The sequence below is a fragment of the Spermophilus citellus genome (assembly GCF_964194105.1).
Source record: "Spermophilus citellus genome assembly, chromosome: 6".
In the NCBI taxonomy this organism is placed as follows: domain Eukaryota; kingdom Metazoa; phylum Chordata; class Mammalia; order Rodentia; family Sciuridae; genus Spermophilus; species Spermophilus citellus.
This window is the reverse complement of record NC_138187.1, coordinates 40380718-40407810: the sequence shown is the minus strand read 5'-3', so window position 1 is coordinate 40407810 and position 27093 is coordinate 40380718. Positions and strand designations below refer to the sequence as shown.

The window sequence follows — 27093 nt, the reverse complement described above, 5'->3', positions numbered from 1 at the left end:
TTTTGTTTTCTGGAATTATCTTCCTGTTGGGATTGTCTTCCTTCCCAGGCTTGAGTGCTAAGGGAGCATCTTCAGAGGGGTGGATGACAGCCAGGCCTTTTAACACAGAAGAATGGAGTTGCTTTTTTTTGGAACTTGTTTTAGAAATAAGTGAAGCTGTCTTTGAATAAATGCAGTGGTGACGCAGAGTGCTCTGTGCAGTGCCCTCCCGTGCTCTAGTGTTCTGCCTGTGCGCTCTTACCTGCTGTGCCTCCAAGTGTATTTCATCCAAGTGTTTGGAAAGATGAGGGACTTGAACAGAAGTTGTCCGAAGCATCACACTGTGTGGAGAACAGGAGAGAGACTGGAGGACTGGTTTGTGTTGGGTGCCTCAGCCTTCCACGCGGCTGGGATTATAGGTGTGCATGACTATGCCCAGCTCTGCTTTTACGAACATCCAGCACTTTGTCCCAGAGCCCCAATGAGCTTCCTGTGTGTTTGTGATAGTTTTTACATAATGATGGAGGGGTGGCCCACTATCAGACATGAATGAAGAAGTTATAAAATTGGTAAACTGTTTTTCTGCCTGCAGTTGAATTACACTTGATCCAGTTGTGCCAAAAGTAAGTTGAAGGAGTTGATGTTCCAGTATTCCCAACACAGCTCCATTAGGACTTTGCACCAACTGTCCCCTGATTTGAGAGGTGGGCAGGGTTGTGTTTAAAACACAAGCAGCTGGAAGGACCTAAGCCTTGTCCCAAGATCAGGTTTGCTCAGGGTTTTCTCAAGGTTCCCTTTACCCTGCCCCATGCAGTTCCAGGCAAGTTCCCAACTCCTGGGTACGGCTGGGTCTGTGCAAAAGGTATTGGGGTGCTCTGTACCAGCTCATGGGGCACCCACACAGCTCCATAGCAAAACTGCAAGCCAGCTTGTCAGAACAATGACCTAGTTAGTGGTAGCAGTGAAAGTACAGGTGGCCGTGTTAGTGGCATAAGGGAGAAGAGTTACAGGTCAGTGTAGGGTGCGTTACTGCACCTCCCCCCAGCAGAGGAAGCCAGCTCTGAGAAGGCCTCGGACAACCCTTAAGACCCCTTGCCCTCAGAGCCCTCTTTGTCGTCACCCTGAGGTCATTGTGCTCTCTCTGTGGTAAATACATGTGAAATATTTCACCCATGGGACAGTTCTACAGTTCAGTGACATGTTCTACCATTGCCCTGTAGAACACACCAGAAAAACATTCATCAGAATCAGCTGTTGCTTCTCAGTGACTGAACGGTGTTTTTTTTTTTTTTTTTTTTTTTTGTTGGTTGGTTGGTGCCGGGGATTTAACCCAGGGGTGATTAACCACTGAGCCACATCCCTTTTTATTTACTTATTTTTAAATCTTTCTTTATTGATTTTATTTTTTTTAAATACATGACAGCGGAATGCATTACAATCCTTATTACACACATAGAGCATAATTTTTCATGTCTTTTTATATAAAGTATGCATGTACTTTGTATTTTATTTTTTTGCATTACAATTCTTATTACACATATATACCACAATTTTTCATCTCTGTATATAAAGTAGGTTGACACCCAATTCATGTCTTCATACGTGAACTGTGGATAATGATGTCCATCACATTCCACCATCCTTGCTAATCCCCTGCCTCCTCCCTTCCCCTCCCTCCCCTCTTCCCTATCTAGAATTCATCTATTCCTCCCATGTTCACCCTCCCTTCCCCACTATGAGTCAGCCTCCTTATATCAGAGAAAACATTTGGCATTTGTTTTTTTGGGGATTGTCTAATTAGCATTAGTTTCTCCAACACCATCCATTTGCCTGCAAATGCCATGATTTTATTCTCTTTTATTGCTGAGTAAAATTCCATTGTGCATATATGCCATATTTTTTTTACCCATTCATCCACTGAAGGGCATCTAGGTTGGCTCCTAGATTTAGCCACTGTGAATTGTGCTGCTATAAACATTGATGTGGCTGTGTCCCTGTAGTAATGCCATTTTTAAATCCTTTGGGTGTAGACTGAGGAGAGGGATACCTGGGTCGGGTCAAATGGTGGTTCCATTCCCAGATTTCCAAGAAATCTCCATACTGCTTTCCATAATGAGTGCACCTATTTGCAGTCCCATCAGCAATGTATGAGTGTATCTTTTTCCCCACATCCTCTCCAACACTTATTGGTGTTTGTCTTCATAATAGCTGCCATTCTGACTGGAGTGAGATGATATCTTAAAGTAGTTTTGATTTGCATTTCTCTGATTGCTAGAGATGATGAGCATTTTTTCATATATATGTTGATTGATTGTATATCCTCATCTGAGAAGTGTCTGTTCAGGTCCTTGGCCCATTGGTTGATTGGGTTATTTGTTTTTTCGGTGCTTAGCTTGTTGAATTCTTTATATACCCTAGAGATTAGTGCTCTATTTGATGTGTGAGGGGTAAAGATATACTCCCAGGATGTAGGCTCTCTGTTCACCTCACAGATTGTTTCTTTTGCTGAGAAAAAACTTTTAGTTTGATTCCCTCCCATCCTTTTTTATTTTTTTACTTTTGAGACTGGGTCTTGCTAAATTGCATAAGGCCTTGCTAAGTCGCTGAGTCTGACTTTAAACTTGTGATCCTCCTGCCTTGGCCTCCTAAGCTGCTGGGATCACAGGTGTGCACCACATGCCTAGCATGCCATTTTTAATTATTTTTTTGAAAGCATTCTAGTCTTTCTTCTTGGAAAGAGGAGCAGTGGTAGGGATGAAAGAAGGTTGCTGTCATCGGATCCAGAGCAGCGGGCAGCACCACGTGGCCCCACAACCAGCTAGAAATGCTCATTTGGAGCTGATTCTGATGTTCAAAAGTTGTGCTGTCACTAAGTACGCTCTGGTCTTGCCATACTGTCCTGCCAGCCCATACCCATGCAGAAGAACTGATTCCCAGACCCTCGACACCTCCTGCCTTCCCCCAACTATGAACTCTGACCCAACTTCTGGCTTCTGAGTCCTGAGCCCCCTCCCCCAGGTGGCATTTCCTTCTCTCCGCAGCTCTGGGCTCCTTGGCACTTTCTCACCTTTTCCACTGTATTTTGGCAAAGTTTGCCAGTTGCCCATTGCCATCAGGTCCCATTGTTTCAATTATGAAAATGAGTCAGCTTTGCAAATATTTGCATCACGTCTGATTTGCTAAAGGTTGAATAAGCTTGTTAATTGAGTTGTCAGTTGTGCTCTGAGAGAGCGCAGCCAAGGCACCCGTGTCTTCTCTGGCGTAGGTGCTGTCCACTTACATTGTTTTTTCACACTTTTTTGCTCACTAAAGTGCTGCAATTATGTTTTTAAGAAAAGATTAATAGATAATTGCTGAGCTTTCTGGGCACCTGACCTGGCAGTTCTGGACTCTGGACTTAAGTTAATGATTGTTCAGGCCTCAGGGCACTTTCTCTGTGTTTGCCTTTGCTACCAGGGCTGCATGATAGACAGAAACTGATCTCAAATTATGTTTTAGAAATCAACAAATAAATAGCCAAATCTGGAAAGGAATTTGGATGTAGAAAAATTGGAGCCTTGCATGGCGCAGTGGCACACGCCTGTAATTCAGCGGCTTGGGAGGCTGAGACAGGAGGATCATGAGTTTATAGCCAACCTCAGCAAAAAGCAAGGCGCTAAACAACTCATGTAGATCTTCTCTCTAAGTAAAATACAAAAAATAGGGCTGGGGATGCGGCTCAGTGGTCCCTGAGTTCAATCCTGGTACCTCCCCCCCAAAAAAAGAAAAGAAAAATTGGAGACTTCATGCATCACTAGTAGAGGGCAAGGGGTGGAGCCACTTTGGAGCCCAACTGCCACTTCTTAGCCTGTCAGATATACACACCACACACACACACACACACACACACACACACACACGATCCACCCTTCCACCCTAGGTAACACTCAACAGGCATGAACACTTATGTCCCTCTGAGCCTTGTTGGTGAGCATTCATGCAGCATTCCTCAGGAGACCCACAAAGTGGAAGTACCCTTGTGCCAGCCAGCACGTGACTGGATAAACAGGAGCTGTGTCCAGACAGTGGATGTCAGCAAAACAGAGGAAAGGTGCATGACACACTCAGCAGCATGGGTGAATCCCCCACATCATGCTAAGTGAAAGAAGCCATTTATGAAAATTTCGTAGAAAAGACAAAACCAACAGACACAGGATGCAGATCCCTGGTCCCAGGGCTGGCCCAGGGACTGGTATTAACTAAAGATGGGACTTCTTAGGATGGCAGGTGGCACTAAACAGGACTGGGGTAGTGATTGCACAGCTGTGGACATTTACCTTGGCTCAGCCGTCACACTAAAGGGGAGAATTCTAGGACGAAAGTTATGTCCAGGGAAGCTGCTTTAGGAAGCTCCCCTAAAGCATCAGTTTAACCATCTGCTTATGTATTCAGCAAGTGCTTATTGAGGACCCCCCACTGGAGGGAGCTGAGTCCATCTGTCCACCACGCTGCAGGAAGCAGAGTTGAACTCCCAGTTGCATCCTGAACCAGAGCAGCACCACGTGGGCTGTGAGGGCTGTGGGCAGTGTGGGTGGAGCCTTGGGGCTGGCCTTGTGGCCAGCTCACTGGAACCTCATGGGAGCCACTGCTGCCTGAGGGTGCAGGTAGAGGTGCAGGTGAGGCCACCCCTGGGGGATGACCAGCTTGACAGCAGGGTGCCAGAGGACAGGAATCTGAGTGGAGTGCAGAGATGATGGAGCTCTTGAAGGGAGGCCAGAGCCACTGCCTGGCTCTGCCTGCCTGTCCCCGAAGCTGCAGCTCTGCATGTGTCTGTGCTTGATCACTTGACATTTGTTTTTATTGTTTGATTCTCGCTGATTTCACAGAACTAAGATTGTTTATACCTTAAATCCTGTTCATTTTGTTTATATATTCCCATGGAAATCACTTTGAGATTTGGAGAAAGAAGGTTTCATTCTGCCAGCCTGATAATTTTGGAAATTACTACTTTGGAAACTTAGGTATCAGTTGTTTGAATTCACCATATCAAATGAGCAGTTGAATTTAGCCCAGAGTCATCTGCCCCTTTTTGATTCTGAGCACAGTCTTGGACATGTTGGGCAGATAGCAGATGAACATACTAGATAAATAAAGAAAACACACATATATCTTGACCCAGAAGTTCTGCTGAGATTAGGAATCAGTCCTGTAACTGTGCCCACCCACATGTGCAAAAGTGTGTGCAAACAGCTTATGGTAGCAGGGCTTGAGGGCTGGTAGATGGAGCTTCGGATACCTTATGCTGGTGGGGAAATTTCAGTACCTTGGGTAATGAGAACAGCCCTGTGCTGTCACTTCTGTAGGGAGGGCAGGGTGTTCATTTGTGGTTCTGCACTCAGACCATTCTCAGGGCTGCACAGGAAGGGGTGGGGTGTAGTCTCCAGGGAGGGGACAAGGAATTGGGCAGGACAGGGGTAAGATATAGCTTCTTCATTGTCTTGGAGCTGCTTGAATATATCTGGTTTGTATTACTTCTTTAGGAAAGAAAAGCAAAAGCCCCCTCCATTTTTCAAATAACTTTATTTTATATGTATGTATATTTTATGTGGTGCTGAGGATCAAACCCAGTTCCACACACATGCTTAAGCAAGAGCTCTACCACTGAGCTACAACCAGAGCCCCAAAGTCCCATTTTTAAAGAATGGTGCTCCTTATGGAAAAATAGATTGGTACAGGCTCTATTTGGGGATCCTAATATACATCCTCATTGACCCAACCATTCCATTTTTAGCATTTAAAGCAATCTAATTTAAGCAATCAGATATATAAAAATATTTACATACAGATGTTCATCATAGTCTTAATGAGAAGAAAGGAATTACCGGGGCCTTGTCCTAATATCCTCTCTGTCGCTGTTAAAATCGATCTGCAAACTGCCGTCACCTGGAGTGGTACTGACCAGCTGAGCCCTCTGCATTGCCAGAGTGGTCTGCTTCTGTGCTGTCCTATGCAGCAGTCACTGGCCACATGATTGTCAAGCACTTGGGACAGGGACATGCGACTGAAAACCAAAGTTGTTTATGCATATACATATTATGAGCTGAAGTTTAAACAGCCACGTGTGGCAGCAGCTGCTGTGTAGGAAGTCTCTGTGCTGGAGACCAGAGTTGTCTGCTCTTTTCTATGAAAGGCAGCCTGTTTCCCAGGCCTGGAGCAGCTACCTTTGTGATGTCGGAGCAGCTCAGATGGTAGTGATTGAGTGGACAAGGCTGTGTCCCAATAAAACTTTATAAACAGACAGCAGCCAGGTATGGCTCATGAGCCACATAGTTTGCTGATACCTGGTCCAAAAGAATATTATGTCTGGGGCTGGGGATGTGGCTCAAGTGGTAGCGCACTCGCTTAGCATGCGTAAGTCACTGAGTTCGATTCTCAGCACCACATAAAAATAAAATAAAGATATTGTGTCCACCTAAAACTAAAAGATAGATATTTTTTAAAAAAGAATATTATGTTGGCTGTAATAAATGCAGAAAATGAGGCTTCAGAACCTACATAGCACAAACCCGGCAATTTAAAAATACTGTGCAGACTCAACTTCCAGTGGCCAACAGACCCTTCCCAACTGCCCCAGTTGGGCATTTCCCTTGTTTCCACAGTCTTCTCCGTTGTCAGTAGGAGAATAGTTATTTGTGCTTTGGCCCTTTGTTTTAAAAAATATATATATGACAAGCTCATTTAAATAGCCAAAAAGAATTTTAATCATTTGGAACTAATTCTCTAATATAGTATAAAAATAGAAAAATAATGAGAATAAAAGTTAAAAGTGGGCTTTTATGGTACAAGCTGTTCTTTTTTAAAATACACTTTAAATTCTGACAGGTCATGGTTTCATTACTATCTTTAGTCTTGTTTTGAATTTTTAAGGTCAAAGTCTGTTAATCATAGTCCTCAAAGGCTGTTTTGGTAAAAATCAACAATTTTTTTTTCTAAAATTCACATGGAGATATAAAGGACCAAAACCAGGAAAACTTTGTAAGTGAATAACAAAGCTGGAAGATTAAGACTACCTGGCTCTAAGACTTGTTATGAAACTACAGAAAACCAGACAGTGTGGTTTTGGCAAAAGGTAGGTCAGTGGAACAGAGTAGAGCATCCAGAAACAGACACATGTAGACAACTGGATCTTGACAAAAGTCAAAGCGATTTTGCAGAGAAAGAAAAAAAAAAAGTCTCTCAACAATGATGCTGTTGTGATTGGACTGTCTACAGGCCAAAGAGTAAACTTGAGTCTACGCATTGTGTGATACACAAAAAGCAACCCAAGCCAGGTGCAGTGACACTCACCTGTAATCCCAGTGGCTTGGGAGGCTGAGGCAGGAGGATTGCAAGTTCAAAGCCAGCCTCAGCAACTTAGGCCCTAAGCAACTTAGCAAGACCCTGTCTCAAAATAAAGGGCGAGGGATATGACTCAGTGGAAAAGCACCCTGGGTTCAATTCCCAGCACTAAAATAAATAAATAAATACGCAATCCAAGATACATTGCATTAGGGTTCTCTAGAGGAACAGAATCAACAGGAAGTATAATTATAAAAGGGAGACTTATTAGGTTGGCTCAAGCTGGATAGTCCATAATGGCTACCTGCAGGCTGGACAGCTGGGAAGAATCAGCACAGTCCAAGAGCCTAAAGCCCCAGAACAAGAGGAATCAATGGTGCTACCCTAGTCCAAGACTGAAAGCCTCTGGAGAATCACTGGCAGAGTCTACTTTGGAAGACTGAAGAAGCAGAAGTCTAATATCCTAAGATGATTGCAGCAGCAATCAAGAACCCGTTCAAGAAGAATTGAGCTTGCAACTGCTGCTGTTTCCTTGTTCTTCCAATTTTTATTCCATCCAAGCCATCATCCTACTGAACAGTGCTGCCCACACTTAGGGAGGGTCTCTATTTCAATTGGCTATCCCACGTGCCAATCATTCCCATACACGCCCTCATTGACACACCATAAACCTCTTAATCATTGGCATCTCTTAATCCAATCAAGTTGACAATTCAGATTGGTCATTACATACATTATGTGCCTAGATGTAAAACTCAAACCTAAGAACTTCTAGGATAAAGCCTTGGTGTGACTTTGGGTCAGGCAAGCTTTCTTAGACACATCATCAAAAGCACAGTCCATAAAAGAATAGGTAATAAATTGAACCTCATCAGAATATAAACCTTTGCTTTTTTTAAAGACTTTGTTAAGAGAATGAAAAGACAAGCCAAAGACTGAGAAAACTGTTGCAAGGGGCTGGGATTGTGGCTCAGTGGTAGAGTGCTGGCCTCACATGCATGATGAGGCACTGGGTTCGATCCTCCACACCACATAAATGTGAATTAATATATTGTGTCCACCTAAAACTAAAAAATATTAAACAACAACAAAAAACTGTTGCAAATTATATGCATAAGGACTCATATGCCAAATTTTGAATCTCAAAACTCAAAGAAAATGATCTAACTTGTTTAAATGGGCAAAAAAGATTTGAAAAGACGCATCACCAAGAAAGATAACAGGAAACAAGCTGAAAAGTGCTGCTCACAGCTATTTGTCATCAGAGAGCTGCAGGTCAGACTGCAGGAAGGACCACCCAGCGTTCTGAGCCTACTAAAGTCAGAGGCTGGGGAGCAGCCGAGCCCTCACCCACTGATGACAGAATGTAAAGTGGAGCAGCCACCTTAGAAAATAGGTGGAACCAGGCACAGTGGCACACGCTTGTAATTTCAGCAGCTTGGGAGGCTGTGGCAGGAGGATCACGAGTTCAAAGCCAGCCTCTGCAACTTAACAAGGCCCTAAGAAATTTAGAAAGACCCTGACTCTAATTCTAAATAAAGAAGGGCTGGGGATGTGACTCAGTGGTTAAGCTCCATGGGTTCAATTTCTGGTGCCACACACACAAAAAAAAAAGAACAGTCAGGTAGTTTCTTAAGACATTGACCATACCTGCCACATGAGCCAGCCATTTCACAGCTGGATATTTACCAGGGAAAAGGAACAGCATGTGGGCTGGGGTTGTGGCTCAGTGGAAGAACGCTTGCCTGGGATGTGTGAGGCACTGGGTTCGATCCTCAGCACCACATAAAAATAAATAAAATAAAGGTATTGTGTCTAACTACAACTTAAAAAAAAAAAAAGTAATAGCACGTGTCCACACAAGGACCTGCACACTCAAGTTAATAGCATTCAAACCAGAAACGACTGTGCTCTTGAGCAGGTGGCCAGTGGATAAACTGGCACATCCGAATCATGAGTACTTCTCAGCAGTAAAAGGGAACAGACACATTGTCCCTTGATTATGCAGCGTGAAAGAAGCCAGACCAAAAAAAGATATACTCTGTCCAGTTCCAGTTATATAAAAATGTCAGAAAATGCAGTCTGGTCTGTAGTGTGGGGAGCCGGTCAGTGCTGTTGGGGGAGGGTCGGCCACTGCAGAGCAGTGTTGGAGACTAGGGGTTGGTGATGGTTCTGCAGGCATGTCCCTGTGTCTGAGCTCATCACATGCACACTTTAAGTGTGTGAAGCTTGTCATGCATCACTTAGGCTTCAGCAGAGCCATAAACAATACTCCAAGATGAATTCTGACTCTGGCCTCATTCTATCTCAAAGGATTCTGAATTTGTAAGATTTCAGGACTTCAGGTGCCTAGAATAAGGTGTCATAAGTTGCTCTCCACACAAGTTGCTGGGTTCTACTCATGGGTCTCATCTTTTTGATCCCCAGAGAGCCGCCCTGGGCTAGGTTGTCGGGAGCTGGTCTTCAGGAACCTCTCCAAGGTCCTTCCTGCCATCTGTCGGGACATCACCGACTGGGTAGTGGGGACCAGGGTGAAGTCTGCACAGCTCCTGCCAGTACTGCTGCTGCATGCAGAGGACCACACCACTCAGCACTTGGAAATCATCCTCAGAACCCTGCAGCAGGCCTGTGCTGACGAGGAGAAGGCCGTGGTTAGCAGTGTGAGTGGCCTGTTTCCATTTGTGTATATGGGTGGTGAGTCTCAGCCTGTTGGGGTGTGCAGGGCTGGGTTACAAGCAGGTAATTGTGTTATGGCTGGCACAGTTAGGATACAGAACATTCCTGCTGGGCATGGTGGCACACACCTGTAATCCCAACTGCTCTGGAAGCTGAGGCAGGAGGATCACAAGTTCAAAGCCAGCCTCAGCAACTTAGCGAGGACCTGAGCAACTTAGCAAGACCCTGTCTCTAAGTAAATTTTTTCTTTTTTTAAAAGAGCAGGGAGGGCTGGGGTTGTGGCTCAGTAGTGGAGTATTTGCCTGGCATGTGTGAGGCACTGGGTTTGATCCCCTGAACCACATAAAAATAAACAAATAAAATAAATGTATCCATCTACAACTAGAAAAAATAAATAAAAAATAAAAGAGCAGGGATATGACTCAGTAGTTAAGTGCCCCTGGGTTCAATCCTCATTACCAAAAAAAAAAAAAAAAAGAGCCATTTAAAGCCTACTTTCATGTCATCAGTCTGTCTCTCTCTCCCTCTCCCTTTCTCTCTCTTCCCCTCTCTCTCTCACATACATACCCTTCACACAACTCTCCCTCTTTATATATTTATATACATGCACATATATGTATATGTCACTGAACCATATCCCCAGCCCTTTTTTATTTTTCTAGACAGGGTCTAATTAAGTTTCCTTTTAAGGCCTCATTAAGTTGCTAAGGCTGACTTGTACTTGTGATCCTCCTGCCTTAGCCTCCTGAGCCACTGGGATCGCAGGTGTGGTGTGTGCCACGGTGCCCAGCTCATGTCACGTATTTTTACTTTTCAAAACCTACCATCAGGGGGCTGGGGTTGTAACTCAGAGGTAGAGCGCTTGCCTACCATATATGAGGCACCGGGTTCGATCCTCAGCACCACATAAAAATAAAATAAAGATATCGTGTCTACCTATAACTAAAAAATAAATATTTAAAAAAGAATATAAGCAAAAATTTTTTTAAAAACTACCATCAGTTTTAAATTGTTTTTAGTATTTTTTTTACAAAATATAGCTTCAGTTTTTTGGCGTCACTTAAAGGTTTATCACTTCACAGAGCCAGGCTGTATGCAATTTGTGTCTCTATACAGCTTGTAAGCTTTTACTTTCCCCACTATTTTGTATCTCTGTCTAATCTTACGATGGATGAGAAGTGAGGGTGATGGGCACCTCTTGAGCATCGCTAAACCACATGTGCTGCACGCCCTTCATCCCTGTATAGGCTCTGGGCACCACCATGGGAGTAGGTACAGGGCCACCCAGTACCACAGGCCTCCTCCAACTACTGCCACTGCCTCCTGGCAGCCCTCACCTGCTCCCTCTCTCTGTATTATATCACCCTGGGAGTGTCTTATGAATGGAATCAGCATGTGGCCTTTGGGATTAACTTTCTTTACATATAATGCCTTGAGATTAACCCAGTTGCTATGGATCTCAGCAGTTGTTCTTTCTCTTGCCAAGTAGAATCTGGGCTGTGGAGGTGCTGTGTGTGTTGTGCCAATTATTAATAAGAAGTTCAAGTCACCAATATCTGATGAGGGGCTTGAGGTGTAGGCAGTAATTCCATACCCCTAGGTGTGGCCAGGTGTTCCAAACCCCAGTCTGGCCCAGTGTTCCAAACCCCAGGTGTGGCCAGGTGTTCCATACCCCCAGGAGAGGTCCTATGTTCCAAACTCTAGGTGTAGCCAGGTGTTCCAAACCCCAGATGTGGCCAGGTGTTGCAAACTCCAGGTGTAGCCCAGTGTTTTAACCCCCAGTGTGGCCAGGTGTTCCAAACCCCCTTACTGTCTTCCATGTCCCCACACAGTGCATGAAGTCCGCAGAACTGATTGGGACATTTGTCAGCCCGGAAGTGTTTCTGAAGCTGATCCTGTCGATGCTGAAGAAGGCACCCTCTTCCTCTAGTCTTTTGGTCCTTGCTTCAGTCATTCGAGGCTGCCCACGGGATGCCCTCCAGCCACACCTCAAGGTCATCGCCATGGAGCTAGCCCAGGCCCATATTTGCCAGGCATCTGAAAACGTAAGGTGGTGTAGTGGAGGGGCAGGCAAGGAGAGCGCGTCCTGGCACGGGGGTTGGGAGGTGTCCCACCTGGCTGTTCCAGTATAACTACTGATGGTGCTTGTTAGCAGGCTGTAGCATGTCTGTACCAGGCCTGGCAGACATGTCCAGGGTCCTCTGGTTTAGGGACCTCACTGCTCTGTCCAGTACCATTGACACCAGCCACAGACAGCTATTTAAATAAGTTAAAATTAAACTAAGATTTCCTTTTCTTGGTTGCTCTGGCCATGTGTCAAGTGTCCAGTAGCCACCTTGTTGGACAGCATAGGATAGACATGTCCATTGACATGACATGACAGTCTGCCAGAACATGCTGCTGTGGGTGGTCACAGGCCAAAGAGGGTCAAAGGTTGGTGGCTCAGCTCTGAGAACCTGGACTACCTCCAAGAGAAGGAGTCACACCTGTCATATTGTACTTGGAACGAGCAGTGCATCCTTAGTGATTGACAAGCACTTGTTTCTTACCCATGCCACTTGGCATTTGGATAAAGCCTTGGTGTAGCTGGCCAAGGACATGCAGGCAGACAGCTTGTCTTAAGTTGAGCAGTGATGCCTCTCATCTGAGGCTGAGACAAACTAGGTGGGTTGGCTCAATCACTTACATTAATTTGTCATTGTTTCTGCTGAAAACAAAATAATGGCTATTTTATTTGGATATGTTAGACTTGACCATGCATCTTTCATGCACCTTAGACACTCCTATCAAGAGACTGGGCCCTACTGTCCTCCATAGGCCTGGGCATGCCCCAGAGGCAGCATATGCTCTGGCTTGAAGTTTTTTAGCAGCTGGGCCAAAGGGAGCACTGGCTGGGATCAGTTAGCCCCTGGTCCTCTGTCCAGGCCCTTTCTCTGTTCTCAAGCGAGAGGCGTACAGTTAAGTCACTTTATAATCCACTTTAAGAAACCTGTAAGCCATATCTGAGATGAGCAAGAGAGGAAAGCAGAGCAGAGGTCGGGAGGGAATGGGGACCAGCTGCTATTGGTGGGGTTTTGTCTGTATTTCAGCTCTCCCCAAAACCCATTCTTAACACAACACATAATCTATGTAAGTTCTGCAATTTTACTTCTGAGTAGTTCTGAGAAGATTTTGGTTTCTTATATAGATTTATAGGCCAGGAGCATTCTTTTTCTTTTTTTTCTTTTTTTTTTTTTTTTTTAAGAGAGAGTGAGAGAGGAGAGAGAGAGAGAGAGAGAGAATTTTTAATATTTATTTTTAGTTCTCGGCGGACACAACATCTTTGTTGGTATGTGGTGCTGAGGATCCCCAGCCCAGGAGCATTCTTTTTCTAGAAGAAAATACATATAGGGGGGCTGGGGATGTGGCTCAAGCGGTAGCGCGCTCGCCTAGCATGCGTGCGGCCCGGGTTCGATCCTCAGCACCACATACCAACAAAGATGTTGTGTCCGCTGAGAACTAAAATAAATAAATAAATATTTTAAAAAGAAAAAGAAAATACATATAGGGGTGTGTGTGTGTGTGCGCGCGCGCGCCCATGCGTGCGCATGAATAAATGTATATAGGTACATAAATGTGTACAAACTTAATAGCAAAGAAAATAATCTTTTCATTTCTCAGTGCTAGTAGCAGAGAACTTGAACCTTATGGGCCATGATGTATTTTTGGCTCCTCATCTCTGGTTCAATCCAGGACAAACTTACTCAATGACCTTTCATGCAGAGAGGCCCCTTTCTGACCCAGTTTGATAGTGCATAGGCCAAGTGTTCCAACCCTGAGGCCAAAACTTGGTCATAATAAGAACTCAGGTCACTTTACTCCTTTCCCAACAGATTCAAGTTTTTGGCAAGAAAGGACAAACCTCCAGGTCAAGGGTCATTGTTGCTTCTGAATTGACACAGCTAAGTTCCTATTCATGGACAGCTCACCCACTGTGTCTGAGTCCTATCCTTTGGGAAGTAGTTTGTGTTTCCTGGAACTATTTAGTGACCATAGGAACAGGTTAAGAATGTCTTTCAAGAGCAAACAGCTGGGCACAGTGGTGCACTCCTGTAATCTCAGTAATTTGGGAGGCTGAGCAGGAGGATCGCAAGTTCAAAGGCAACCTCAGCAACTTAGTGAGACCCTGTCTCAAAATAAAAACTAATAAGGGCTGAGCAGGGCTGGGGTTGTGCCTCAGTGGCACTTGCCTAGCATGTGTGAGGCATTGGGTTCAATCCTCAGCACCACATAAAAATAAATAAATAAAATAAAGGTATTATGTCTGCTCATCTATAACTAAAAATATTTTTAAAAAGAAAAAGAGCTGAGTATGTGGTTCAGTGGTTAAGCACCCTGGATTCAATCCCTAGTATACTCTACTCGCCCCCCCCCCCAAAAAAAAAAAAAAAAACCACCAGATTTTCTAAATTCCATGTTAAAACAGGAATTTGTGCAGCCATTTTGTGCACGGTGAGTTAGATTGGGCATGGTCACTGGGAGACTGGCTCTGTAGTGAAAGGTACTTCTCTGATGTCTAGCCCAGGCACTGTACCTAGGCCCAACTGAAGGAGACTGGATTCTTGTCTTTGGGATGTATCAGCAACAGGTCACCAAAATGAAGCTGTAATGTGAGCACAGCTCACTCATCCTCTTTAATGAACAGGGACATAACCTTTACCTCAGTGGGAAGCCTCTGGTGCTTTAGCTAGTGAATTACTGTTTGCAGATAGCATTCCAGAAGCAAGAGACAGCACTGTCCCCTGCTGTGTCTTTTCTCCTCTGTGTGACTGACATGGAACATCCTTTGATTGGTTGGGAAAGCAAGGGATGCTAAGGTCTTGCTGTTTCCTCAGATGATGCCCGCGGCCCTCTACCCACCTCTCATTTGGGTTTGTGGTGAGACCTCTCCACTAAAGCTGAGAGGATTGCACACCTTTTAAAAGTGCATTCCCTTTGATTTAGTTGGAAAATGATGGCTCCTTGGATTTATGTGTCAGGTCACCTAGACATTGGCCCATATCACATTGCAGTCTTAGAAATCAATCAATAAATCCAGGCCAAAAGAAATAGGGCTATGGGGAAAATCAGAAGTGGAATAAAAGCAGAAATCTGCAGCTGCTCTTTGGAGTAGGCAGACAGGTGCCCTGCAGATCAGGATGTCTGTGGGTCAGAGCAGAGTTGGGTGCAGGGGAATTTCTGCGTGCACTGTGGCACTAGTGAGTGGGTCATGAAATTTTAGAACCCCTTCTGTTGTCTAGCCAAATAATTTTCATACTTTTTTGAGCTCATACCCCATTAGTAAAAACAAAAATATTTAAGCATTTGCCTCAAATACACATACATTTTCTTCTAAAGCATATGTATAAATTAATGTATGTGACTACTAACCCAGTTCATTCTATACTCTGTGAAGCATGCATAAGATAGTCATGCTACAGGGAAGTCATAGAAGTACATGTGAACAGAAGCCTAGGATTCTTGGCCCCTGCAGCACCTGGTGTCTTCACACGCTGCAGCCCCTTCTGTCACTCCACCCACACTATGTAGTGGATGTGGCTGAAGCTGAGAAGGAAATGGTATAAACCATCCAGCCTTTAGTGCCCCTCTGCATCAGGAAGCACTTTTTAAAATAGACAATTTTGTTTCTGTTAAAACCTAGTCTTATGGAAATATTCAAAAATGCACAAAAGCAGGAAAAGTAGAGAAATACAACTCCGTGTGCCACCTACCACTTTGGTCACCAGCTCTTTTGTGTCTTTTACCTCCCTCTACATCTCTTTAAAAAAAAAAAAAAAAAAAAGCCCTTGGGGAGAGCTGGGAGAGCTCTGAGTTATTTTAAAGTGAATGCAAAATACATGTCATTTCTCTTGTAAACATAGAATACATGTCACTGACGTTCATGAACTTCTAAAATGTAACTTAAAATACCACTAAGCATTTCACAGAGTGAGCTGAGCCCTTAGCTCTCAGCCTCTGTTCTCTCTCTGTGCTGTCTAAACTGGGCCCTTTTGTGGCTGATGTGGCAGGTGAGTCCTCTGGTTTTGCTGTGCACATGGGTCGTGTGCTCTGGGGATGGCACACGCGGGGCACTGAGTGCTGTCCTCTGGTCTCTTCCAGAGCCTCTACCTGGAGCACCTGCTGCTGTGTGTGCAGGCCCTGGTGTCTACATGTCAGGAGGACTGCAGTGCAGCCAGCCTACAGCTCATGGAGGTGCTGCTGACCATAATAGCTGTCTCAGGTGCCACTGGACTTGGAGATAAGGTGAGACTGATAGAGACCCCAACATATGCTGTAAAGGAAGTGTGATCATCTTCTCTAGGCCTCCTCTACATCTGGATGTCAGGTTTGGGGTGTGCCCTGTGAGCAAGACGAAGGAATGTGGGACAGTTGGGATGAGTCATGCATGAGGTGGCCATGGGGGTGTCCCCTCTACCTGCAGAAGTATTTTAGCATCTAGAAGGGAAGCCCGTTAATCACAGAGCCTATGGCAAAGAAGTAACCTCAGATTTGCAGGTATCAGTGGGGTCTCAGGAGTGCACACATGCCTGTGTGGCTGCAAATCCAGAGGGAAGTGCGACGGCACAGTGCTAATGGCAGTTCCACTCTGCAAGATTATTTCTGTCCCACTGGCACTGTATTTATACCTAAAAGTCTCTCATCCACCAGTGCCCCTGGGCTCAAGGACCATTTGGGACCCAGGGTGTTGCTCCCTGGCTGGTGTTGAATGTGGTTCCTCTCCAGCACCATTTCTCAGCAACCCTGGGGCTGGTTCTCTCTGGGAGACTTAGGTAGCCTATGGGGCTTCTTCCAGAGGGAGGCTCACATTGAAGGGGATTGCTGCCCTCCTTTTCTTTTCTTGAGGCCTCTTTAAACTTTTTTTTTATACCTTTGAAAATAGCCTTTGCAAAGGGCACATGTCTTTGCAGTCAGCTTGTCACTAATGAGGCCATAAACACTAGCAAGGTGGTGCCTTGGAGCCACAGGAAGGAAGTTGAGCACCATGGGCTGGCAGGAGAGGCTGCTGGGCAGCTGCCACTAAGATCTGGAGGACTTCCTCATGTGTTTGAACCTGGGGAGGAAGGCTCAGGAGAATGAATGGGGTGGCTGGCCAGCCTGACATTTAACCACTCTTGCCCTTGCCCCCTCCAGAGCCATTTGCATACCTGATTTTGCTTTGAGGTCTGAGGGCATGGGAGAGCTAAGTGAAGGAGGGTGAAAGGACAGTCTTTGGTGAAAATAGTCTCTAAACCACTTGAACCGGGCATAGTGGTACATGCAAGTCCCTGTCTCAAACTGAAAAAATGAAAAGGACTGGGAGTGTAGCTCAGTGGTGGAGCACCCTGGGTTCAATCCCTAGTGCCGTAAAACTACTTGGCCCCATGTCCGTTCATGGCCAGTCCCTGCTCGCACCCGACATCAGAAGGTTCTTGAGCAGTTGTGCCCTGGAGCTCTGTAACCTGGGTGCCACTAGCACTGAACTGTCATAAATGCATGTGTCTTAAAAATGAGAATCGTACTAACCTGTGACTTGTATCCTCTAGGCCCAGGAGACTATGAATGCATTGGCCTCAGTGGAGAATGTCCCCAGCAGCCAGGACCTCTATCGCAAACACATGGGCCCCCTCCTGGAGCGGCTGACTGCTTCACACAGCGACTGGACAGTGCATTCTGTAGAGCTGCTGCAGTTCAGTGTGATCGTCACCCAGTCAGGTGAGCCCCGCACGGTGCTGGCCCAACTCCCAGCTCAGTCCACAGCCACCTCTCTTCTCCACAAACAAGGATGCAGATCACTGATCTGATCTGACTGGGGCATCTTAGAGAGTGACTATCAGTCACCTTACCTGTGAAGAGGAGCCTTGTGACAAGACCTCTCAGAGATGCCAAGGACCTGTTTGGGGTTTTATTTGTGGTGCTGGAGGTTGAACTCAGGCCTTGTACTTGCTACAAATGCTCTCACTGAGCCTCAGACCCAACCCAAAAGGCCTGTTTTGAAGTGTGGTAACTCTTCAGAGTCTGTCCCAGCACATAGTCTGTTTTTTTTTTTTTTTCTCTCTCTCTCTCTCTTTATTTATAGTTATGCATAGTGGTTGGGTTCACCCAGACAAACTCATACATACATGGCAATCGATTTCAGTTCTGGATCCCCCCAACTCTTTTCCCTTCTGTCCTCCCTCCCCTCTCCCATTCCCTTCCTCTACTTGACTTCCTTTTGCTCATCTAGTAATTTATATTAGAGTGGAGCACAGGGGCACACGCCTGTAATCCCAGCAGCTCAGGAGGCTTAGACAGAGTATCACAATTTCAAAGCCAGCCTCAGCAATTTAGCAAGGCCCTAAGCAACTTAGAAAGACCCTGTCTTAAGTCTTTTTGATCAGTACTTTATATTATCTCTTTTTGATTGGTACTTTATATCATCTTTAGCTCCCCTTTCCTTTATTTTAATCTAGCTTCCACATACAAGAGAAAACATCAACCTCTGAGTTTCTGAGTTTGGCTTATTTCACTTAGCATGGTATTATCCCCCATTTCCATCCTTTTACCATCAATTGCCATATTTTTGTTATTTTTTATGACTCAGTAGAACTCCATTTTATGTATATACATGACAATTTATTAATCCATTTATCTATTGACAGACATCTGGGTTGATTCCATAATTTAGCTATTGTGAATTGAGCTGCTATAAACACTGAGATGGCTGTATCGCGTAGTATGCCAATTTTAGATGTTTGGGAAAATACCAAGGAGTGCAATGGCTACGTCATGTGGTGGTTCCATCCCTAGTTTTTTGAGGAATCTCCATACTGCTTTCCAGAGTGGTTGTACTAATCTGCAGGCCCACCAACAATGTACAAGTGTTCCTTTCTCCCAGCCACCTTACCAGCACTTATTGTGGTTCGTATTCTTAAACATTGCCATTCTGACTGGAGTGAGATGAAGTTTTCGTGTAGTTTTGATTTGAATTTCCCTGATTGTTAGAGATGTTGAACATTTTGTCACATGTTTGTTGGCCATTTGTTTCTTCTTTTGAGAAGTTTCTGTTTAGTTCTTTTCAGGCACACATTTTTCATAAAATACTTTGGAAATGGAATATTTGATGGCCTTTTATATAGCCTGTATATTTCAGATACATATGGGTTTTTTTGTGGTGCTCAGCACCTCCAGCCATGTTGGTGCTAAGAATGTAGTAAGGTGGCTTTGGCACTTGAGGCCTCAGCTTTTCTGTATTCTCCCAGGGCCCCCAAACGTGGGCTTTTTCTGAGAGGAACAGCAATGCTGCCTGACCCTTCCTTACAAGTGTGGAACACGCACCTCTGAGTGTTCATGAGGCCTCCATTAACAGAAGCTGCAGTGGTTCATTGCATATATCCTGCAATTTCCCAAGTTGTCAGACTTGTCCAGCAAGTCAGCCTTTTCTGGTCTATAGGCCCCCACTGTCCCTTTCCTTGCCACTCCTGTGGCTCCCCCAAGTGGTGTCACTTTGTTTTGTTTTTTTTTTAAAGAGAGAGTGAGAGAGGAGAGAGAGAGAGAGAATTTTTAATATTTATTTTTTTTAGTTCTCAGCGGACACAACATCTTTGTTGGTATGTGGTGCTGAGGATCGAACCCGGGCCGCACGCATGCTAGGCGAGCGCGCTACCGCTTGAGCCACATCCCCAGCCCCAAGTGGTGCCACTTTGAAGTGTGCATGTTGCAATCACACTCTGGGTCTAGGGTGCCTAAGTCAGCCTATGACTTCTGTGCAGCATAGCAGTCAGTCACCATGGTTGGTCTTGGTGGCCAGTGCTCCAAGGCCTAGAAAGAAGTCCAGAATTATTCTTTGTCAGTTATGTGCAAAATTATCTCTAAGTAGAAAAGAAAGTAGAAAGAGTAGGGTTGTGACAGCATTGACACTCATGCCAGTCACTGCTCCAGTTGCTTCAAACATCAGCCTGTTGTGTTCTTGTCTCTGGAGAGGCACAGGGAACACCGGTGACTGACCCAGAGTCCTAGCTGACAGACTGAGGTATAAGCCTAGGCAGCATCCAGCCCCTCCCCACAGGCTGGGACCCCAGAGGCCTTGTCTATGTAATTTCACGTTTTGCTGACTATCACCCAAAAGGATCTCACATATCAGATTACTCCAGGATGCAGAGATCGGAATGCTAGGTGAGCACACCCTCAGAGACAGGCCTTACCAGCAGTTAGCAGGAAAGCCAGGACCTGAGGCTATTTCCCTTGGTTCTGTTTCCATTTGAAAATATTTCTTATGGTGTTGGCATAACTAATTGACAACTTGCAAAATAAATTTGAGTGTACATCTCATATCATAACACCAAAAGACAGGACATTAGCAATATGTTAAGCCCCAAATCACCATTGAAACTGATTCAGTGATCCCAGCTGTATTTTTCTGAGTCTCTGCTGTGCATTTGTGTGTGCATTTGTCCAGAGTTATTCTGTGTCAGTTATGTGCTGGTAGAGCACATTATTATATTATATTTATATTATATTTGTATAATATATTATTATATTATATACCAGTATATTATTATACTGGTAGAGTGACTCTGAACCATGTACAGCCAGAGGAATGAAAAGTTGTGTTTCATTTGTATACTATATGTCAAAATGCATTCTACTGTAAAATAAATTAATTTGATTTTTTAAGTATTTATTTTTTAGGTGTTTTTTTTTTTTTTAAGGTGGACACACTATCTTTATTTTATTTTTATGTAGTGTTGAGGATCAAACCCAGCATCCCACACATGCCTGGCGAGCGCGCTACCGCTTGAGCCACATCCCCAGCCCAAATTAATTGATTTTTAAAAATAAAAAAATCAATAACAAAAAGAACCAAAAAAAAATCTCAAAATAGGATATATTTCCAACACAGTATCTAGGCAGTATGGATTATTTTTGCATTCTTCTCTGTTTTTTTTTTCCAAGTTTTCTATGATGAGCATATACTACTGTAATGAATGGAGAAAGCAAAAGGATTAGAATAATTTTTTAAATATGAGAGATTTTTTTGTAGTCTGGGTGTGGTGGTACATGCCTATAATTCCAGTTACTCTGGAGGCTGAGGCAGGAGGATTGCAAGTTCAAGGCCAGCCTCAGAAAATTAGAGAAGCCCTAAGCAACTTAGTGAGACTCTCTCTAAAAAGAAAAGGGGGCTGTTAAATGGTAAAGCACCACTAGATTCAATCCCTAGTATCTATCTATCAATCAATCAATAAGAGAGATGTAAAATTTTTTCTTAGTTATAAAAGTCCTGTGAGAGGGGCTGGGGCTGTAGCTCGGTGGTAGAGCACTTGCCTAACATGTGTGAGGCACTAGCTTCGATCCTTACCACTGCATAAAAAAATAAATAAAAATAAAGGCATGCTGTCCATCTACAACTACAATTTTTTTTAAGAGAGAGAATTTTTTAATATTTATTTTTTAGTTTTTGGTGGACACAACATCATTATTTTATTTTTGTGTGGTGCTGAGGATCGAACCCAGAGCCCCACGCATGCCAGGCGAGCGCTTTACCGCTTGAACCACATCCCCAGCCCACAACTACAATTTTTTTAAAGAAAAAGAATCATTTTTTTTTTAAAAAGTCCTATGAGAGGACAGCTTTTTAGTTATAAAACATTTAAAACTTCCAGAAAGTGAGGCTATAAAGAAAAGAAATAGGTACAACTGTGCCTTTATATGAAGCCAAATAAAAGGGGAGGTGTCACAGTGAACTCCGGCATCAGGCCTATGTGGTGTGGGATTCACAGGAGTTCAGGACAGCACAGACCCATGCTGCAGGCAGGACTTTGCAGCCGTGGGAGAGCGTTGGTGTGTGGCCAGAGCAGAGAGTTGTCAGTGTTCCTGGTAATAAAGAAATACAAGTTGCAAATCCATCTATCAAATTTGACCAAAAATAACAAGGCTGTCCCCGTGTCATCAGCTCAGTGCCTGGGATGTGGCAGGCAGTGGAGCAGGCAGTCCTTATGAAGGGCAGCTGGGGCAATGTGCCTGCTGGCTCAGCAGGCACATTGGGAGAATTGATCCGAACTGTGGAAAGAGCTTTGTACCCAAAATATTCAACAGGGCATGAAGTGCTAGTAGGAATTGGAAGTGATCCAAATACCTAGCATGAAGTTGAAAGTATAAGGTCATTCCCCCAGGAGAAGAGCCTGGCCACCATCAGAGCCCCATGGAGCAGGGCAGTGTGACAGGAGGAGAGGGGAGGGAGGACAAGGGCAGCAGTGCATCCCTGGCAAGGGGAGCGAGCACCAGCAAGGCAAGGGTCCTAAGGCCCTTTCTGCCTTTGGGTTTTGTCCCTTTTAACATTCTTAATACCCAAGGAACTGCCTCACAAGTACCACCTGAGCCGCAGCCCTGGGGTATCATCGTGGGGGGCCATGTGGCCCTTCTCCTCATACTCCAGCCACCATGCCAGGACCCAGGGACATTATGCTCACTTTGTATTTAGGCCAGCAAAGGTAGTTTGTTTCCAGTTAAGATCAGAAAGGCAGAAATGGTGTCATCTTATGGCAGGAAGGCCCTTCACCTAGGTCCCTAGAGAGTCTGCCTGAGTAAATGCTCAAACAGGAGACGATACCTGTCCCAACCCCGCATCAGCCCCCCAGGGTGGGAAGAAGAGGACCCAGGTAAACTTCATGATCCCCTAGTGGCCTCCAGCTCTGCCAGGTCTAGTCACACATAGAGGGTCGGTGGGTAGACTATTCTTTCAGACTGGCCTCGGTCCGGAGCCTTCCCGCCACACCCCCACCACCCACTGAGCTTCAAGCTTTTGGACTGCCCTGTACTGGCAAGAGGTGTGTGTGCTTGAGACACAGTGCAGCCACTGGGATCTGTCCCATTGTGATTTTTTGAGACTTAGACATGAACGATCAAGGGGGACTCTTAGGGTCCGTGCTAAGGCCCTGTCCTCTCTGTCACACCATCAGGGGCTGTGATGATATCAGATAGCACTGCACAAATGTTTTCATACATCATACAGACAGCAGAACAGACCCAGGAGTCCAGGGATGTGTCCAAGGATCAACAGCCAGAGGTATAGGGTCAGGCTCAGCTTCACACCCCTCACCCCGGTCGCCAAGAATCCTGGACTTACTGTCTGTTGAACGCTTGTCGCTGGGCCTTCCATCTGAAAAGGCAGTTCCCAAACAGCAGTGTCAGCTCCCATGACTTAAAAGGCCATGGCCAGGGCTGCTTCCCTGGGTGTGGCAACTGTCTATCAGTGGCTCTCGTGCAGTTTCCGTGTCCTAAGGAGAGAGTGAGGCTGTGCTGGAAACAGTCTAGCCTCTGCTCCCCTGCACACTGACTGACCCGGAAGGCAGACCCACAGATGGCAGAAGCGTTTTTGTGTAAGTTGTGCGTTTAATACCCTTTATCCAAACACTTTCTGATTCACACAATGCCAGCCATGTTCCGGAGTGGCACCCCAGAAGCTCCACTGCTACGTGGATGCCCAGCCCCTGTGGATGCTGGCTCTGCAGGTCTACACCTGCCATTGCAAAAGTTGACATTCTCTTCCCAAGGTCAAGTCTAGCATAGTGTTGTGTGAGTATCAAGGGCTCTTCACTGGGTGCTTAAATTCACCCATCTTTATACCTAAGTAAGGACAGATACCTGCATTTTTTAGGATTTTTTTTCCCTCTTTATTTTTGTTAGTATGTGTTTGACCCAGACTTTAGATATAAATAAGAATTTATTGGGTCTCAATTTGTAAAGAATAGCTGGTAAAATGCTCAAGTTAAAACTGTTTGCAAGAGGGAGGCCAGAGGCATCCATTGAACCTTACACTTTCCTTTATGCATCTTGTCTCTCTACTTTTTGTGAATAGAACTTCAGTCTTGGGAGATTGGTATTTACCCTGAATATTCTCTCTCCTTCTCTCATCCGAACATTTTGATACATTTGTCACTTGTTCAGAGTTGACAGAGTCTGAGCAATCCTCTGGCCCTCACCCATGCTGTGCTGAGCAAACCCCTGGTGCCTATATGTACTTTGGGGATCCCACTCCTTAATACAGCGATTCCTTTTTCCAACATCTTGGTAGCATTTGTACATGGCTTCCAGGGATGAATGAGCCCTCTGCACCCGGCTTCCCTGTTTCCATCTCGCAGGCTTATACAGTGCTGGGATTTGAGATGCTGAATCTTAAAAGAGCAAAGGTTTAAGTCACTTGGCTTGTTCTCTAATTTATCACAGATTTAGCAAAAAACATGTTGAAGAGAATATAGGCTCAAGAAACTTGTATTCGTTCTAAACTATGAAGTCCTATTTGTTGGCACAGGACAGTGAAGAATTTTCTGGGAGGCCCATGTTTACATCAGTCAGTATGACAGCAGAGATTGTTTCTTTGGGGCCATAATTCAGTGAGCTTTCAGATCAAATGCCAACCTATATGTGAAGTCTCCTCGTGGTATGGGAAGAATGCAAATATGGGTGTACATGTATTTAATGATTCTGGTCTATCTTTCTTTTTCTTGTGATGTGAGCCACAGCAGGCCTTTCCCAAGCTCACGTGCTCCTGGGTCTCATTCCTTCTCAGCCAGGCCCCCCATCACAGGGATGGCTATAGCTTGCCACCACCCTGTCTGTCTGTCTTACAGGCCCTGCTGTTGGAGAAGCGCTGCAACACGTGGTCCCCACCCTACGGGCCTGTCTGCAACCTGCCAAAGACCCACACATGCGCCTGAAGCTCTTCTCTGTCCTCTCCTCAGTGCTGCTAAGACCCAGGGACACCATTGACTCACAGGGGTAGGTTGGTTCCAAGTCGGTGCAGAGCCCAGCTAGGACCCATCTCCACACTACAGGGCAGCGCTCCCCCTGAGATCTAAGGTGGGAGCTTGAAGCCACCCCTGAGCTTCTTGGTGACCTGAGGCCCTGGGTTTCTCCTCACTGGGTAAACAACAAGATCGGGACAGTAGTGCACAGCAGAGAAACACTGAGACACTAAATCAAAGTGGTTTTAGTGTGGTCATTAAAATTCCATTCAATGAAAAAGTTTTAGGGAACATTAACTATTAATGGTTTATATATTAGCTGTTCTCCATTTTAAAAGCTTTTTGGTACCTTTCAAACCTAACAAAGAACTGATTGAATCACCGTCGATGGTTAGAGTTAGACATAGTCTCCCGTTATCTAAAGAACTTTTAGGTAAGCATTAAAACAGAAAGGGCCTCCACTCTTACGGCTTTGAAGTAAGAAAAGGGCAGACAAAGACCATGGAGAAGGAGAACCAGTATCTGGAGGAGGAGCACTTCAGATCCCAAGGTCACTCTGAAGGGGGGAGACCTGGGGATGAGGCCAGCCACTCCCTGCTGCTTGTCCTCCTTTGTAAGTCAGAGAGTGTCCACAGTCACACTGGGCACCACCCCAGTTGACCAGGAGCAGGTAGGAGAGGCGGTGGGGCCTGTGCGCCTGGGTCTCACAGATGGAGACCTGAGTGTTTTGGCTATTGATACCTGACTTCTCCCCTGCCAGGGAACAAGCCAGTCTATGCAGAGTGTAGCCACAACTGTAAAGTTTCCTATGGAAATAGTTTAGTCATTCACACTTCTCCTTGATTGCAACCCTAATCTCCTCTCTGCTATTGGGCCTCTAGCCAGCCGTCAGGAAATTTTGTTTCCTGCTTGTCTGCAAAAACCTCAGGGTTAGAAGCGTCCATAAAATGGCATTAATGAGCTCCTTGGCAGCCAGCCACAAGCAGGCAGACACACACGTGGTTGACCGGGAGGCAGCACAGCCATGAGGACTGGCCAGGCCGTGGCCTCTCCGCACTCCACCGTTTATCTAGAAGAACAGCAAACAGTCTTCCATGAGCACAGCTAAGCCCATGAGCCCAGCATTCCAGACATGCACTAAGGGCTCCTCATGGAAGGAGATTGGCATCAGGAGAACAAATTATTCAAAGTACAGTTGTTCTGGTGAAGGAAAGATTTAAAACATGATGTCGTTTGCTTTTTACCTGGGGATCATAACGTGATAGAACATGTCTAGTTGACATGACTGGACTGTGGGGAGGAGCCACTGCTGGCTGTGGCCCATGCAGAGTGGGGTCGCTGTCAGCAACTTCCGAGCACCTCGGAGAACAGATAGCAGCACCTGAAGGTGACTGGGAGGTTCAGGTTCAGGACACGCATGGACTATTAAAGGGCTCCTAGGGCCTTCTTATATCTACCAGAAATCCCAAAGCGACAGTGAGGGACGTCTGGGCAGGACTGCCTCGTGTCCAGGTATGCTATCTTTGGGTGTATCTAGAGAGCAGGTCCCTTTCCAGAGTAGGATGCATACCAGCCGCCAGCCCAGCATACTCGTCCTATGCGGGCCCCTGGCTCCTGTGGCTGGCAGGCTTCCTGCAGGCCTGGTTGTGACAGGGCCTTCCCTCCTAGAGTGGCCTGTGGAGTGACCTGCCAAGGGATGCTTGTTTTTACTCCTGTTTGCCTCCTCCTCACAGCTTCCTACTCTCGCCAGAGCATCTGATAGGAGATGTGGGGAGGAGCTGGTGCAGGAACATGTCCCGGGCTGCCACCATTCACTCCGGTCCTCTGGGTTGTGAACTGGGAACATTTTGCCAACCTGAGAGTAAAAGATTTACTTAAAAATTGCTGCCAGGGGGCTGGGGATGTGGCTCAAGCGGTAGTGTGCTCGCCTGGCATGCGCGGGGCACTGGGTTCGATCCTCAGCACCACATACAAATAAAATAAAGATGTTGTGTCCACTGAAAACTAAAAAATAAATATTAAAAAAAAATTGCTGCCAGGGAAGGTTATGTGTGTGATCTTTTGGGTCTTGTCCCATTCCATTAGGCCTCTTGGCAGAGCAGGGTCCTCTGTTTTGAAGGGACCTTTCGGATGTGTCACTCGGACATGTCTTAATGATAGCAGGGCCTGGTGTGCATCTTTACAGTACTCCTATTTCAAAGAAATTTGTCGTTTTCTTACTCCCTTTGTTTTAATGGTGCCTATGGCAGGGTCTCCTGAAACCATGTGACTACAGCCATCCTGAGGGCCGGGGTCCAGCCAGCACTCAGTACTCACCCTCACCTTTAAGCCCACAACTTTTTTTTTTTTAAAGAGAGAGAGAATTTTTTAATATTTATTTTTT

At 45.4% G+C, this 27093-nt stretch overlaps 1 protein-coding gene across 1 annotated transcript in view; it reads left to right on the top strand.

The window, feature by feature from the left end:
• The window catches only part of DNAAF5 (dynein axonemal assembly factor 5), a 52638-nt gene that overhangs the window by 14438 nt on the left and 11107 nt on the right, over nt 1-27093 (top strand). Inside the window, exons 5-9 of the mRNA XM_081297597.1 lie at nt 9724-9956; nt 11805-12017; nt 16111-16254; nt 17535-17703; nt 24597-24744. Coding sequence (XP_081153723.1) covers nt 9724-9956; nt 11805-12017; nt 16111-16254; nt 17535-17703; nt 24597-24744 — 907 coding nt within the window. The remainder of the gene's footprint in view (nt 1-9723; nt 9957-11804; nt 12018-16110; nt 16255-17534; nt 17704-24596; nt 24745-27093) is intronic.